The 18269-nt window shown below is 44.8% G+C and overlaps 1 protein-coding gene across 3 annotated transcripts in view; it reads right to left on the bottom strand.

Moving 5' to 3' along the window:
• The window catches only part of LOC123749642 (uncharacterized), a 175667-nt gene that overhangs the window by 40668 nt on the left and 116730 nt on the right, over nucleotides 1-18269 (bottom strand). For 2 of the 3 annotated variants that reach the window (XM_069300001.1, XM_069300002.1), the window contains exon 5: nucleotides 9206-9445. In XM_069300001.1, the coding sequence (XP_069156102.1) occupies nucleotides 9206-9445 (240 nt within the window). Of the gene's footprint in view, nucleotides 1-6980; nucleotides 7461-9205; nucleotides 9446-18269 lie in introns of those variants that run through there. The other variant, XM_069300003.1, reaches the window with a different exon arrangement.

The following is an 18269-nucleotide window of genomic DNA, read 5'->3' as shown; positions in this document are numbered from 1 at the left end:
TTCCATAGTCTTTTTATATAATTGTGAAGACGTAATTTTGGAGGGAAGAGCAGGCTCAATCTCTTGAAGGAGATTATCGTCACAATATATATATATATATTGTGACGGAGTTCCCCCCCTTATCATTCTCCCACGCCTGCAGTAAGAGTCATGTCTACTTTTCCCAAGCGTTCTCTACGTTGCAGGCTACAATTTGATATATGGGAGAGAGTGAAGTGTTCTCGGAGAGCCGAGAAATTTGTGAAATAGTAATATTTTGGCCTGTGGTTTAGGCCCTTTAGGGAGCCAAGATGGCGCTGGCCTCCCTGATCTCCCGCCAAAACCGTGTGACGTCAGTGGCACCGGATTGGTCACCGACAGCAATGTGGCACCGGGAGCCAATGAAAACTTCCCGTAGCGAAAGTGACGTCACGAAGGAAGGGGGTCCGGCCCGCGAGCCGGGCTGGCGCCAGCAGTCAGACACGACACGTCATAGAGGTCGGACGTGCGACGGTTGGTCCTGTCAGGTGGACAGTTGTTCCCCGCTCCCGTGGATTTACGCGTCACCTGAAGTCCGCCAGTACTCTGAGAAGTCTTCCCTAGTTCATGTGTTGAACCAGAAGAGGGAATTTACGGTTATTTGAGCAACAAGTACTCCAGTCAGGTGCTGTGCAAGAAGCAGTGAAGCCGTGCAGTGACGTATGTGGCGTCTGTGGCAATTCACCAGTTCGTGACAGCGTAGTGGCAGACAGAGCCACTGGGTAGCTGAGGAAGAGAGGACTATTTGGGGAAACCAGACGACTGTAGCTGAGACGTAGGCGACAGCCGTTGATGGGAGAAGACGACGGCCAGGAGACCGACTCCAACCTTCAAGAAGTTAAGAAGGAGGACGGACCTGCAGTGAGGAGGCACGGAGACGACGCGCTAAACGGTGGGACGACGAGAGGCTCTGGTAGGACACGACGACGTGTAGTGTGGGGGCGTTCCCGACACGAGGACCAGGAGCTACATCTCGACTCTCATCGGAGGATAGGGTGAAGTAGGTGTTTCTAGTTCCCTCCCTATTCCCCTTTAGTTAGCTATATTATTCGGCTATATTATCTAGCCTGAGGATTTTATATGTCGTGAGCAAGTCTCACCCATGTCACGGTAAAGCACCAGTGTGCTAGACAGTACTATCAAGAGTACTTGTAATATTCATGTTGATTATTGGTGTGTACAGGCACCAGGAACAAGTGATAAATTTACTGTGTTGTGTATATCTTTTTATAGATTTTGATATGAACATATAGTGGTAAATTATATATAATATTATGCCAGTATTTGAAAGTTAGGCTGTGTGCCCAGAAATCATTTATTTTCCATGTATTGATATTTGATGTATCTACATTATATGTGCTATGTTCATGCAGTGACTATTCATTTGTGAGTACAGTGAATTATTGCGTTATCGCCCACGAGAGAAAGTACTGAAAACTCCAGTGTTAATAGTTCATAATATATTGTTGAGTGAAGAACAGTGTAAAGCCATTACAGTGAGTCATTGTAGCATTGATTGTAGAAAAGACTGTTTGAGCCTGAGTACAGTGTAACCAAGTGATACGTGATATTGTAGCCAATATCGTGTGTGCGAGTTCATAGTAATATTGGAGAATTTAAAGAAACAGCGCGCGTGAATCTAGAAAACAAGCAAAGAGCTTCTGCGTGCGGGCCAGGCGATCAGCTGTTCTTGACACTTGATGAGGAGGGGTGGTGTTGCCATCTAGTGATCGCAGACTATTCGTGGGAATTACCGGCCCCGTCAGGATCAATTGATTTATTTGTTATTGTTTGGCCTTGTGACATCTTTCATACATTTTAAGTAAAATACAAAATTACCTTTGTGTTTTTATCATTCCCTCCATTGATCTTGTGGCTACATTATACTGAAAGCATTGAGTGATAACAATAAGTACCTGCCTGTTTCCTGATCTTTTGAGTGTGACCTTGCCAAGGCTACCACTAATTCCACCAGTCCACTGATGGTGTTACTGGCCACCTAAAACACCAGTTGGCGACCTTGTGGTTTACCGTAGAGCCCGATTGTTGGGGAGGGCACATGACAGTCTAGTGAACGAGTCATGTTCTCACTCTTTCTTGATCAGAGGCCGTCGAGATTGACTGGGAGACTCTCCTGGCGTGCAGTGGCGCCGTGAGGATCGAGTGAAGACCCGCAGGGCTACGGTGAGTGATCTTGAGCATAACTATTGCTCACCCCAGACTAGAGTGAAGAGAGGTGAAACCCCAACATTGGCGACCTCGCCAGGATCTCGATCGAAGTAAAGGTTGCAGTGGTGGTACTTGGCAGTGGTGTTAGAGATCAGGCGCAGGTTATCACTCGTAGCACAAGATGGAGGATGATAAAGTAGCAAGGTTTATTGATTCTAGAGACGTACAGGTGCTGGAAGAGTGCACCAAGGCACAGTTACAGGCTATAGCGGATCATTTTGGAATAAAGCTGAAATCTGCCAGGGTTGGTGAAAGAAGACTAGAGATAATGGCTCAGCTCAAGGCTCGAGACGAAGCTTTGGGGGAGGAACGGCCCCAAACACCTGCCAGTGTGGGTGAGCGCCTGAGTATTGGTGGAAGCAGCAGGGGATCCAGCGGCAGCAGGTACAGCATTAAGCTGGAAATAATGAAGCTGCAGCTGGAAGCGCAGCAGCGCAAGGAAGAGCGAGAAGCACAGCAGCGTAAAGAAGAGCAAGAAGCACAGCAGCGCAGAGAAAAGCGAGAAGCAGAAGCGCAGCAGCGCAAGGAAGAGCGAGAAGCACAGCAGCGTAAAGAAGAGCAAGAAGCACAGCAGCGCAGAGAAAAACGAGAAGCAGAAGCGCAGCTGAGGCGTGAGGAGCGAGACGCACAGTGGAAGCGTGAGGAGCGAGAAATACAGCTACGCCGGGAAGAACAAGAGCGAGAAGCACAGCTACGCAGCGAAGAAGTTGGGCTGAGACGACAGGAAATAGAAGCCAAAAAGGAAGTAGAGCTGAAGCGAATTGAACTGGGACTGGGTGCCCCTGCCCCGCCACAGGAAGACCGACGAGTGAGGGAACGAGACCTGCCGGTCTATGTGCCTAGTGAAGCCGAAAGTTTCTTCGATCACTTTGAGAGAGTTGCTGCTATGAAGAGGTGGCCAAGGGCGGAGTGGGCGGAGTTGGTCCAAGGGAGGCTCACAGGTGAAGCTCGTGAAGCCTTCACTATGCTCGATTTCCAGGAATGCACAAACTACGATGCGGTAAAACGAGCTGTGCTCCGTTCCTTTAAGCTCACGCCAGAGTGTTACAGAAAGAGGTTTAGAGAATGTACCCGGTTGCCAGGAAAATCGTATGCGGAGACGGCGAGGGACATGGAAAGAAAGTTCCTTAAGTGGTTGGACTCTGAAGAAGCGGGGTCGGCCGAAGAGGTCAAGGAACTAATGGTCATGGAAAAGTTTATGTCCGTGCTCCCTCCTGAGATCAGGATGAGGGTAAAGGAGGCGGACATAAAGGACCTGAGGGCCGCAGCCGACCGGGCCGACATGTTAGAAGAAGCCCTACGCCCACGCCGAGACGGACAGAACCGACCACCCGCATACGTCGGAAACGATAGGAGTTATAGAAGGACGGATGGATGGAGGACAGGAGCGAGTTCTCCCAAGTCCCATCTCTCAAGTTGGAACACCCGAGGATCAAAAGGTGCTATAGAACCGATAGAGGAGAGCCAAGCTGAAAGCTCGGGAGTTGTTACCGCAACGAAGGAAACAACAAGCGGTGCGGGAAAGACACAGGGTGCGACGGCCTCTGGAGGCAGTGCTAAGGTGAGCGGTGGTGGATGGTCTCCGCCGAGGGGCCGCTGCTACAACTGCGGAATCATCGGACACGTCGCGCGGGAATGCAGACGCCCTAAGCAGCGGGGACACGTTGCTTTAGTGATGTTCGAGGACCAGAGGGCCGAGAGAGTACGGGATGAACCCGTGCTGAATGGGGAGAAGAAAGTTCACCCATTCATGTGTCAAGGAACCGTAAGGATGGGGGTCGCAGACCCCATCCCAGTGAAGATGCTAAGAGACACCGGGGCTGACTTTACCCTGGTAAGTGAAACCCTGTTCCCCGAGGGTTACGAAAGTACCAGTGTGGGGGTGGCACGGGTGGCCACTGTGGGAGGCCCAGTGAGGATGCCCCTAAACCAGGTAACTTTGGATTCCGATTACGGCTGCCAGACCCTTGTGGTGGGAGTCTGTACATCAATGCCCAAGATGGAGGCACAGGTCATCTTGGGGAATGACGCATGTGGAGGATACTTCCTCCCGCATCTCGTGAAGGGCGAAGAGTGCCTAGAACAAAACAAGGAGACAGGCGAAGAGTTGAACGTCTGTGGGGACGAGAAGGGAATCGCACCGGTGGCGATCCCAGTTTGTACTGTGACACCGAGACAACGCGAAGAACCAGGAGGTTATGGATCTGATGGGGCTGAGGAGACGACTGGCAGCCTGGGAACAGATCACCTCTGCATAGGACCCAGAGAACGAGTGGAGGGCGAAAGTAGCCCGAATGGTGAGTTGCAGGTGACACTCACCGGTTCTCCAGGGGTAAACCGCACTCGTCTCGGAGAGTCACAGCAGGAGGAGTTCCCCGAATTGGTTAGTAAGGCCGAAGGAGGACGTGTGGGTCCTCAGAAGGCTTACTTTCCATTTATCTATATTATATATGCCATGCTATCTGTGATGAGGGAACGATGGACACCAGGAGCGACCGTGGGAACGGTGATTAAATATGTCCAGCAGTTCAAAGAACGTCTCACTCGAGCGAAGGGACTGGCTAGGAAACTCCTGAAGAAGGCGCAACGTAAGATGTCGGAGTGGTACGACAGGAGAGCTGCGCAGAGGAATTTTCAGGTCGGATCCCAAGTAATGGTTGTGCTGCCAGGTAAAGGTAGAGTGACCACGTCGCGGTTCAAGAGACCATACCGAGTGCTGCGACGGTTGGGTCCAGTGTCGTACGAGATTGGGAAGCCGGATGGACCCCGAAAGAAACAGGTGTGTCCCGCAGACCGCCTGAAACCTTTCTTCACTGTGGAAGGAAGAGCCGCCAAGCAGGACGGAACGAATACTCGAGAAACCCAGCGGAAGACGATTCTGTATGTACAGGGGGACCGAGAACTCCCGGAGGAGGAAAGTAAGTGGTCCAGGGCGGAAGGCACCAGTCTCACCCGCACTGAGAGTCTGACAAGGATCAAGGTCAAGCACATCAAGGGGAAGGACGACGTAGTAGCGGACGCCCTATCCCGCATACACTAACGAGACATGACTCTTATTTTAAGGGGAGGGGTATGTGACGGAGTTCCCCCCCTTATCATTCTCCCACGCCTGCAGTAAGAGTCATGTCTACTTTTCCCAAGCGTTCTCTACGTTGCAGGCTACAATTTGATATATGGGAGAGAGTGAAGTGTTCTCGGAGAGCCGAGAAATTTGTGAAATAGTAATATTTTGGCCTGTGGTTTAGGCCCTTTAGGGAGCCAAGATGGCGCTGGCCTCCCTGATCTCCCGCCAAAACCGTGTGACGTCAGTGGCACCGGATTGGTCACCGACAGCAATGTGGCACCGGGAGCCAATGAAAACTTCCCGTAGCGAAAGTGACGTCACGAAGGAAGGGGGTCCGGCCCGCGAGCCGGGCTGGCGCCAGCAGTCAGACACGACACGTCATAGAGGTCGGACGTGCGACGGTTGGTCCTGTCAGGTGGACAGTTGTTCCCCGCTCCTGTGGATTTACGCCTCACCTGAAGTCCGCCAGTACTCTGAGAAGTCTTCCCTAGTTCATGTGTTGAACCAGAAGAGGGAATTGACGGTTATTTGAGCAACAAGTGCTCCAGTCAGGTGCTGTGCAAGAAGCAGTGAAGCCGTGCAGTGACGTATGTGGCATCTGTGGCAATTCACCAGTTCGTGACAGCGTAGTGGCAGACAGAGCCACTGGGTAGCTGAGGAAGAGAGGACTATTTGGGGAAACCGGACGACTGTAGCTGAGACGTAGGCGACAGCCGTTGATGGGAGAAGACGACGGCCAGGAGACCGACTCCAACCTTCAAGAAGTTAAGAAGGAGGACGGACCTGCAGTGAGGAGGCACGGAGACGACGCGCTAAACGGTGGGACGACGAGAGGCTCTGGTAGGACACGACGACGTGTAGTGTGGGGGCGTTCCCGACACGAGGACCAGGAGCTACATCTCGACTCTCATCGGAGGATAGGGTGAAGTAGGTGTTTCTAGTTCCCTCCCTATTCCCCTTTAGTTAGCTATATTATTCGGCTATATTATCTAGCCTGAGGATTTTATATGTCGTGAGCAAGTCTCACCCATGTCACGGTAAAGCACCAGTGTGCTAGACAGTACTATCAAGAGTACTTGTAATATTCATGTTGATTATTGGTGTGTACAGGCACCAGGAACAAGTGATAAATTTACTGTGTTGTGTATATCTTTTTATAGATTTTGATATGAACACATAGTGGTAAATTATATATAATATTATGCCAGTATTTGAAAGTTAGGCTGTGTGCCCAGAAATCATTTATTTTCCATGTATTGATATTTGATGTATCTACATTATATGTGCTATGTTCATGCAGTGACTATTCATTTGTGAGTACAGTGAATTATTGCGTTATCGCCCACGAGAGAAAGTACTGAAAACTCCAGTGTTAATAGTTCATAATATATTGTTGAGTGAAGAACAATGTAAAGCCATTACTGTGAGTCATTGTAGCATTGATTGTAGAAAAGACTGTTTGAGCCTGAGTACAGTGTAACCAAGTGATACGTGATATTGTAGCCAATATCGTGTGTGCGAGTTCATAGTAATATTGGAGAATTTAAAGAAACAGCGCGCGTGAATCTAGAAAACAAGCAAAGAGCTTCCGCGCGCGGGCCAGGCGATCAGCTGTTCTTGACACTTGATGAGGAGGGGGAGGTGTTGCCATCTAGTGATCGCAGACTATTCGTGGGAATTACCGGCCCCGTCAGGATCAATTGATTTATTTGTTATTGTTTGGCCTTGTGACATCTTTCATACATTTTAAGTAAAATACAAAATTACCTTTGTGTTTTTATCATTCCCTCCATTGATCTTGTGGCTACATTATACTGAAAGCATTGAGTGATAACAATAAGTACCTGCCTGTTTCCTGATCTTTTGAGTGTGACCTTGCCAAGGCTACCACTAATTCCACCAGTCCACTGATGGTGTTACTGGCCACCTAAAACACCAGTTGGCGACCTTGTGGTTTACCGTAGAGCCCGATTGTTGGGGAGGGCACATGACAGTCTAGTGAACGAGTCATGTTCTCACTCTTTCTTGATCAGAGGCCGTCGAGATTGACTGGGAGACTCTCCTGGCGTGCAGTGGCGCCGTGAGGATCGAGTGAAGACCCGCAGGGCTACGGTGAGTGATCTTGAGCATAACTATTGCTCACCCCAGACTAGAGTGAAGAGAGGTGAAACCCCAACAATATATATATATATATATATATATATATATATATATATATATATATATATATATATATATATATATATATATATATATATATATATATATAAGCGAACAAGCCTGAATGGTCCCCAGGACTATATGCAACTGAAAACTCACACCCCAGAAGTGACTCGAACCCATACTGCCAGGAGCAACGCAAATGGTATGTACAGGACGCCTTAATCCACTTGACCATCTTGACTGGACATAAGGAGGTGATAGCCGAAGCTATTTGAACCACTCCCCTGTCGGCACCCGGATGGTAATCTTGGGCATAGCATGAGTTCGAGTCACTTCTGAGGAGTTTTCAGTCGCATATAGTCCTGGGGTCCATTCAGGCTTGTTCACATATGTGTTCCTCACGTGTGCCCCAAAGAATGAGGTGATTTGATAAAATGCTATGCCCAAGATTATCATCCGGGTGCCGGCAAGGGGGTGGTTCAAATAGCTTCGGCTATCACCTCCTTATGTCCGGTCGAGATGGTCAAGTGGATTAAGGCATCCTGTACATACCAGTTGCGTTGCTCCTGACAGTATGGGTTCAAGTCACTTCTGGGATGTGAGTTTTCAGTTATATATATATATATATATATATATATATATATATATATATATATATATATATATATATATATATATATATATATATATATATATATATATATATGTCGTACCTAGTAGCCAGAACGCACTTCTCTGCCTACTATGCAGGGCCCGATTTGCCTAATAGGCCAAGTTTTCATGAATTAATTGCTTTTCGACTACCTAACCTACCTAACCTAACCTAACCTAACTTTTTCGGCTACTTAACCTAACCTAACCTATAAAGATAGGTTAGGTTAGGTTAGGTAGGGTTGGTTAGGTTCGGTCATATATCTACGTTAATTTTAACTCCAATAAAACAAAATTGACCTCATACATAATGAAATGGGTAGCTTTATCATTTCATAAGAAAAAAATTAGAGAAAATATATTAATTCAGGAAAACTTGACTTATTAGGCAAATCGGGTCTTGCATAGTTGGCTGAAAAGTGCGTTCTGGCTACTAGGTACGACATATATATATATATATATATGTCGTACCTAGTAGCCAGAACGCACTTCTCGGCCTACTATGCAAGGCCCGATTTGCCTAATAAGCCAAGTTTTCATGAATTTTTTCGACTACCTAATCTAACCTAACGTTTTCGGCTACCTAACCTAACCTAACCTATAAAGATAGGTTAGGTAGGGTTGGTTAGGTTCGGTCATATATCTACGTTAATTTTAACTCCAATAAAAAAAAAAATTGACCTCATAAATAATGAAATTGGTAGCTTTATCATTTAATAAGAAAAAAATTTGAGAAAATATGTTAATTCATGAAAACTTGGCTTATTAGGCAAATCAGGCCTTGCATAGTAGGCAGAGAAGTGCGTTCTGGCTACTAGGTACGACATATATATATATATGGTGAATGTCTGCTAATCAATAATTTTTATTAAGCACATATAAACCATAAACCCCTCCATAATGTGTAAGGAAATAGGTTTATGGGAATTTTAAGAAATACAGTCCACTGTAAACCATCATACAATTGGCTCTCAAAAAATGTCAATTAACGTAATATATAAGTTATTATATACATTAATATGAATTAAATAAATATACATCTCACAAGTCCCCCCCCCCCCACATAAATAGTGTACTCACCCCCAATATTTTCTGATCTTGGCCGCGCTGTGTCTGGCCGCGCGCCTCCCTGAGCATGGTGTCCCTGAGGGCGGCGAGGGCGTGGGCGGTATGAGGGCGGGGGTCGCTGCCCAGGTCCCAGCGAGCCCCCCACATGCCACCCAGGATCTGCGCGTCGTGGCTGGGATGGTCCCTCATCACGTGGAAGTGTTTTCCTGTGGCCAGCCATGCCTCTACTGCCGCCCGCTCTCTCTCACTCACCTGCAACGTCACACTCATCATTACCACCACACTTGCTACGGCTCCTTCACCCTGGATCACTAGTGCATCACATATACCTGATAGGCATTTTGCAGTGTGCCTTCAATTTTTAAGAATAGTGCCGTCTGATGTGTGGCTCCACTACACCGACCACCACCCCGGTGTGGGTCCGGCAGTCATCATGGCGGCCTCACACTTATAATGTAGGCCTCGCGACCTCTGGAAAAGTACTAAGTAATTATCAAAAGAGGGTTTCAAGCCGAGAAGACTATGGAACACCATGCCATTGGTTATTCAAATAACTAAACTAAATATCATTCAGGATGCAAATGCGAGATTAAAAGGACACAGGATGAGCAACATCAAAATTACCTGATTCACCAAGCATTGTATGGAGGAAGAAGCAACCCGGAGGGACAAGAGGAACCTAGACCATCCTGAGTACCTGGACATTCTGCAAGGAAGTGCACGACTGTGAGTAAGCTAGATAATAAGGAGCAGTGCTGATACACAACCCAGCCAGAGCTAGTTCTCATTATCTTCTATGGTGTAATAACGAAGGTCACTGGGGATAAGATCACCTTCAAGAATGTGCAGTTTGTTGTGGTGTGGTGCCTATGGTGCCAGACCAAAGGTGGAAGATTGTGGAGTCAATGAATGGTGGAAGAAATCCGAATATGTAATCCTTTTTCAGAAAAAGTACGAATGGCATCCATAACAGTGGTGTCCCAAAAGTTCATTCAAGATAACTCCATTATGGCTGCAAAATTCGCGGTCCTAAATCTGCAAAAAACAGCCAGTATTGGATTTCGACCTCCACGGAATGGAAAAGGTTAAAAAGACTCCTGAGCCATGAGAGCAATGCCAGAGTCAATCACAATGAAAAGGAACACTGATGCTTATAAAGCAGCTGTTAGGATTAAAGTATTTTGTAGTATTAAGGTATTTTGTAGAATTAAGTACTACATAGGTTAAGTGCAGATAATTAAGTGCAGTTAATAGTTAAATGTTAGGTTCAGTCACTCTTCGTAGCCTTCATAGATCTGACGAAGGACTTCGATCTCGTCAGTGGGAATGGCCTGTTCAAGATCCTTAAGATCGGATGCCCACCCAGGCTCCTCAGCATCATCAGATCTTTCCACGAGAACATGAAGGGCACCGTGGTCTTTGATGGCTTTACATCAGACGCCTTCGACATCCGAAGTGGAGTAAAGTGGGGCTGAGTCCTGGCTCCAACCCTATTCAGGGTCATCGTCGCAGTTATGCTGCAGCACGCCTTTGGATTTGCCACGAAAGGCATCCGCTTCCAGACCAGGTCGTATGGAAAGTTCTTTAACCTCACCAGACTGAGAGACAAGACAAAGGTTCGGCTGAGGTGTCTGCGTGACTTCGTGTTTGCTGACGACGCAGCAGTCACCGCCCACTCAGCCGAAGACCTCCAACGCCTCATGACCCATTTCAGTGAGGCCTGTCAGGCTTTCGAACTCACCATCAACCTGAAGAAAACACAGGTCATGGGACAAGGAGTGGACTTCCCATGTAATGGTATGTGCAGACCATAGCTCCTTCCCCTTCCCCCTTCCCCTTCCTCTTCCCCTTCCCTGCCCTTGCTTGCCTTCCCTCCCTTTGGTCACCCCTCTCATTCGTCACAGTCTGACCCTCGTGGTCATAAACAGTTTGTAGTTACTTGTTCCCCTCTCTCTCCTGTTCATCTTTCCAGTGACAAATTGGAACTAGTACCTCAGGGCCAATAAACTTGTGTTCTCAAGTTACACATGGGTGCCCAGCCGGCATTTCCCACAGAAAAGTTGTTGGTGCTTTCCCAGTTACTAGAGTTTTTTGTCAAGAGGAATTGACCCTTATGGTCAAGCCTGATTCTGATTGGTTGAAGACATGGAGGCCTGTGGAGGCGAGGTCCCCACAGGGTAGTGCCTGTCCATGCCATTGGCCAAGATTCTAGATCACCTAGATTCTAGAATGTTTAAATATGCTTAGGAAAGGTGAGTGTCGATTTGGATCAATATGTAGGTTTTTCCATCCTGACATGTGCCAAACCTCACTGGAGGACAGAAAATGCTATGACCTCAGCTGCCCACACTTTCACGTGAAAGGCACGGAACGCTACATAAAGAGTGGCAAGCAGGATAATGAATTTGGAGGAAACTCTATAAATTTTTTATACCAGACCGACAGAGAATTCAAAAGGAGCAGCATGGAGAGTGTATGGAACTGGATGCCAGATCCACTTGCATTCCAGAATTACAGATACAATTACCCACCGAAAGGGAACTACAACTACGACAGACAACTGCCCTACAACAATCAGTACTGGTCAGAACAAACTCATTATGTCCACGCATAATGGGCTTGCCGAAAAAGTCTCCCATTCAAACTATCACCAATAGAGTAACCTCATTCATCTTTGCCAACGTACAAGGACTGAAAACAAGAACAAACAAGAAAGTACAGTTCATAAATGGCCTCACGGAGTCAAATGCAGTATTTGGAGCTTTCACAGAAACCCATGCAGGGGAATTCTTAGAGAGTGAGATCTGGATTCCAGGATATAACCTATACAGGTGTGATAGGAAAATTATGTCACATGGAGGAGTGGGTCTGTATATTAGGGAAGACCTTGTATGCTCGGAGCTCCTAAACGTTACAAATGAGGTGGTAGAGGTACTGGGATTAAAAATAGAGAAAATAAATTTAGTGATTATTCTAATATACAAACCGCCAGATGCAACGGCTGAGGAATTCACAGAACAGATAAGCAAAATAGAGAATAGCCTTGATAATTTGGAGAACCCGATACCTGATATTATCTTCCTAGGTGACTTCAACTTGCCTAGTCTCAGGTGGAAAATAGCAAACAATAATATTATACCAGGAAATCTATCAGGACCTAACCAACCACAGATTAGAGAACTACTTAGATTCTGTGACAAATTTTCACTGAATCTGCAGATATCGGAGCCAACGAGAAATGAAAATATTCTAGATCTGGTCTTTACGAACAATGAAGACATTATCAGAGACATTACGATATCAGATACCACATACTCAGATCACAAGCTCATTGAAGTGCAAACGACCATCAATACTCAGAATAGACCTAAAACGTTGATAAAGCGAGAGGGGCTATTCAGTAAATTCAATTTTAATAATAAAAGGATAGACTGGGAGATAATAAACAGGGAACTTACAAACATTCCATGGGGAACTGTTCTAAGTAATACAAGTCCTACAGAAGGAATAGAAAAACTGACTTCGGAAGCGTATGAAGTCTGTCTGAAACATGTTCCTTTGAGGAAAGCCAGAAAAAGATCTAACGTAGAAAGAGAACGCAGACGACACTATAAACGCAGGAAAAAAATAACGGAACTGCTTATGCAGACACGAATTTCCCGTCAAAGAAGGAATAATTTAAATAGGGAGATTGAAGAAATCGAGCGGAAATTGAAACACTCATATGAAACTGAAGAAAAGCAGTTAGAACAGAAAGCAATTCAGGAAAAAAAGAAAAATCCAAAATATTTCTTCTCATATGCGAAATCAAAAACAAAAACCACTGCCAGTATTGGACCTATTCGTACAAGTGAAGGTTCATACACGGAGGATGACAAAGAAATTAGTGAAATCCTAAAAAAGCAGTATAAGGACATGTTTAGCACTCCAATAAACAACATGAAGTTGGAAGATCCAGACAATTTCTTTATGCGGGATATTCAAACCCCTGTAAATATAACTGATATAAACACGAGCGCACTAAATTTTGAAAGAGAAATTGAAAACATGCCCATGCACTCGGCCCCAGGTCCAGACTCATGGAATTCAATATTTATAAAGAAATGCAAAGTGCCGGTAGCACAGGCACTCAGTATAGTGTGGAGGAAGAGCTTGGACACGGGGGAGATACCAGATGCACTTAAAGTAGCAGACATAGCCCCTCTACACAAGGGAGGGAGCAAAAGCATTGGCAAAGAATTATAGACCAGTTGCACTAACATCGCACATCATAAAAGTATTTGAGAGAGTGATTAGGAGTCAGGTCACCAATTTCATGGAGACCAATGACCTTCACAACCCAGGCCAACATGGATTTCGAGCGGGAAGATCGTGCCTCTCACAGCTACTTGAGCACTACGACAAAGTCACTGAGGCATTAGAAGAAAAACAGAATGCGGATGTGATATACACGGACTTCGCAAAGGCTTTCGATAAATGTGACCATGGCGTGATAGCACACAAAATGAAGTCAATGGGAATAACCAGTAAAGTAGGACGCTGGATACTCAGTTTTCTGACAAACAGGACTCAGCGAGTAACGGTCAACCATATAAAATCTAGTTTAAGTTCAGTTAAAAGCTCTGTACCTCAGGGTACAGTCCTTGCACCGCTGCTTTTCCTTATTCTCATATCAGATATAGACAAAAATACAAGTCACAGCTTCGTATCATCCTTTGCAGATGACACAAAAATCAGTATGAAAATTACCTCGGCTGAAGACATTGAAAAACTTCAAGCTGATATTAATAAAGTTTTCGACTGGGCATCAGAAAATAACATGATGTTTAACAGTGATTAATTCCAGGTACTCAGGTACGGTAAAAATGAGGACCTTAAACATAATACAGAGTACAAAACACAATCAAATGTACCCATAGTAGGAAAACAGCATGTAAAGGATTTGGGAATAATAATGTCTGACGTCCTAACGTTTAAGGAGCATAACCAAGCAAATATTGCGACAGCCAGAAAAATGATAGGATGGATTATGAGAACTTTCAAATCCAGGGATCCCATCACAATGGTTGTACTCTTCAAGTCACTTGTGTTGTCCCGTCTTGAGTACTGCTCAGTACTCACTTTCCCCTTCAGAGCAGGAGAGATTGCTGAAATAGAGGGAATACAGAGAATATATACGGCACGCATAGACGCAATAAAGCACCTAAATTATTGGGATCGTCTCAAAGCCCTCCAAATGTACTCACTAGAAAGAAGACGAGAGAGATATCAAATAATATACACCTGGAAGATACTGGAGGGCCAAGTACCAAATCTACACTGTAAAATAACAACGTACTGGAGTGAACGATATGGAAGAAAATGTAGAATAGAACCAGTGAAGAGCAGAGGTGCCATAGGCACAATCAGAGAACACTGTATAAACATCAGAGGTCCGCGGTTGTTCAACGTCCTCCCAGCAAGCATAAGAAATATTGCCGGAACAACCGTGGACATTTTCAAGAGGAAACTAGATTTATTCCTCCAAGGAGTGCCGGACCAACCGGGCTGTGGTGAGTATGTGGGCCTGCGGGCCGATACAAGCAACAGCCTAGTGGACCAAACTCTCACAAGTCAAGCCTGGCCTCGGGCCGGGCTTGGGGAGTAGAAGAACTCCCAGAACCCCATCAACCAGGTATCAACCAGGTAACCCAGTTGTGTTTAAATCCATTGGCCATAGGCTTGGGATAGGCAGAGTTAAATTGGGCCTAGGAACTAGGGGTGGAGCCAGTCCCACTGTAAGCGTTTTTAGAAAAGATTAGTTTGTGTGTCTTGGGGCTTACTGGGGTACAGGTCTCCTGACCTGTAGGGCCAGCCATTCAACAGTGGGGCCGAGACTGTAGGATTAAGGTAATGTCTGTCTAAGTTTTGGTACAACAGTAAATGCACCTCACAATTTTTCCAATTTGCTTCTTAGGATGTGCTAGGAACTTTCAAAGTTGATTTTAATTTACGTACTTAATTTAATAAAGAAAAATACATTGGTTCCAGTGGTATTCAGTTAATCCCCTCTTTAGTATATTTTTCTACTTTGTCATTTTGAATATGTGGTTGATGTGTTGGCTTGGAGAGTTCCTGTGTTCTCCTCCAACTTATGAATGTTAAAGTCGCTCTTGAATCTCCCTTCAGTTCAGTAAGATTACAGTATTAATCCATTAAGATTTATTTGCTTGCCCCTTTGAGTTCCATGTTTATTGAGTCCCGTCCTTCCTGGGGAAACAATAATTTAGACACATTCATTTATGGTTGGGAAGGTGGTGGCAGTGTTTTAATGATTTTAATTATTAGTTATAAATTAATAACCCCTATTCTTGTTTCACAATTTCACAAATATTGGGATCAAAGAAATCTTTAAATAACAAACCGACTCTCCTGTCTAATAACGATGGTCAGCTTTCAGCCTCTGATTCTGCTATTGAGTTCAATAGGTTCTTCTCTTCCATTGGTTCATCCCTTGCAAATGATATTCCATCTTCCAGTACAGACATTAATGACTATCTTTCAGGTAACTATCCACAGTCTCTGTACCTAAAGCCTATTAACTCCACTGACGTCAATGAGATAATCCTTTCCCTTAAAACCAAGTCTGGTGCCCTTGAGGAGATACCAACTTTAATTTACAAAAAAGCCTCCAGATCTTTAGCCCCTGCTATTGCTTTGCTCTTCAACAAGTCACTTGAACTCCAAACCTTCCCAGATATTCTAAAAAAAGCGAGAGTAACGCCTGTCCACAAATGTGGTGATCTCACAGATGTTAACAACTACAGACCTATATCAATCCTGCCAAACTTGTCAAAAAATTTTGAAAAACTAATCTATAAGCAGCTTTACTCATATCTAGCCAAACTCAATATACTTAGCCCTTGCCAATATGGCTTCAGACCCAAAAAAAGCACTAACGATGCACTTATTAGTATGCTTAACTCGATTCATACAGCTCTTGATAAAAAGGAGTTCCCTGTTGGGTTATTTGTGGACCTGCGTAAAGCTTTTGATACTGTCAACCACCAAAACCTTCTTCTTAAATTACATCATTATGGAGTCAGAGGACACTCCCTACAATACCTCAAATCCTACCTTACTGACAGGCTCCAATATGTTTCTGTGAATAATACAATTTCTCCCACCCTACCCATCAACATTGGTGTTCCCCAGGGCAGCATACTTGGCCCTCTCCTCTTTCTCATCTACATTAATGACCTTCCAAATGCCTCCCAACACCTCAAACCAATTCTATTTGCTGACGACACAACCTTCATTTACTCCAGTCCTGACCCCCTTGCTCTAAATGCCACAGTAAATACTGAGCTAAATAAAGTCCATCTTTGGCTAACTGCCAACAAACTCACCCTTAACATTGACAAAACTTTCTATATTCTGTTTGGCAATAAATCCTCTAGTCAAATAAATCTCAAAATAAACAATACCCAAATTTGTAACAAATTAGATGGCAAATTCCTTGGCATTCTCATTGACCACAAGCTGAATTTCCAGGGACACATTCTAAATATATCAAAAAAAGTTTAAAAAACTGTGGGCATTCTTTCTAAGATCAGATATTATGTACCACGCCCTGCCCTGGTGACTCTATTACTCCCTTATCTATCCATATCTCAACTATGGTATTTGTGCTTGGGGCTCTACTACCCAAAATCACTTACGTCCTCTAATTACTCAACACAAAGCTGCTATTAGGACAATATCCAATTCTGGCTCCAGACATCACTCGGTACCCCTACTCAAATCTCTGAATATGTTAGACATTAAGTCACTGCACATTCTCTCATGTGTATTATACATATATAAAACGCTAAACTATAATGCCAATCCTGATCTCAAAAGCTTCATAGAAGGTTGTAACAGAACCCATGAGCACCACACCAGAAATAAATACAGTTTTGATATTCCTAGAGTACGACTTAATCAAACTAGAAATGCTCTACAAATCAAGGGGCCCAGAATGTGGAATGACCTTCCCAACCATGTTAAAGACTGTACCTCTCTCAACCAGTTTAAGTTAAAAGCGAAGCTATACCTAATAAATTCCCTGTAACCTACCTTACCCTTCTATTGTCAACCAATGTCTGTTTTTCCTTAATGAGCGCTGTTTGTCGACTTAATTGTATTTGTGCTGCTTTTTCATCTATGTTTTCATTTCTTGTTTTCATTCTACTCATTATGCTCAATTAATATTAAGCTTGTCATTTAAGTTTATCATGCCCGAAACGCTTTGCGTAATAGTGGCTTTAGGCATTGTATGTACTAGCTCTACCTATAAGTCAAACAATCCTTGTAAAAATTTATTGTATGTATGTACCTTACCTAAATAAACATTTTATTTTATTTTATTTTATTTTTTATTTTATTTGTTGTGTCCTCCTCATTTAATATTCAGCTTATATTCGTGGCAGTTCCGTGAGGGGTCATACTGGACTGTAACAGTGTTAAGCTGGGGTATTAAGTGAAAGGAAAGAGTTATTACAACAAGGGTAGCGTTTATAGATATCACACCCACCTGACATCGGCATCTCTGATTACAATCTGGAAGTCGTTCACGATTTCGTGTACCTGGGCTCCACAATCTCTGACTCCCTCTCTCTTGATACGGAGCTAAACAAACGCATCGGTAAGGCATCTACTACCATGTCCAGATAAAGAGAGTGTGGGCTAACAATAAGCTGACTGAGCATACAAAGATCCAGGGTTACAGAGCCTGTGTCCTGAGCACTCTCCTTTATGGCAGCGAGTCTTGAACACTCCGCTTCAGGAAAGACAGCTGAATGCCTACCACATGTGCTGCCTCCGACACATCTTGGACATCACCTGGCAGGACAAGGTGACAAACAACAGTGTCCTGGGGAGAGCAAGAATCACCAGCATGTACACAATGCTGAAGCAGTGACGAATGCGCTGGCTCGGGCACGTTGTGCGAATGAGCGACGACAGGATCCCCAAAGATCTCCTGTATGGAGAGCTGACGCAGGGAAAGCGTCCAGCAGGCCAACCCCAGCTACGTACAAAGATGGGACCTGAAAGC

This window comes from Procambarus clarkii, chromosome 43, assembly GCF_040958095.1.
Source record: "Procambarus clarkii isolate CNS0578487 chromosome 43, FALCON_Pclarkii_2.0, whole genome shotgun sequence".
NCBI lineage: Eukaryota > Metazoa > Arthropoda > Malacostraca > Decapoda > Cambaridae > Procambarus > Procambarus clarkii.
Note: the sequence above shows the minus strand (reverse complement) of the source record. Positions and strands in the feature narration are given on the sequence as shown.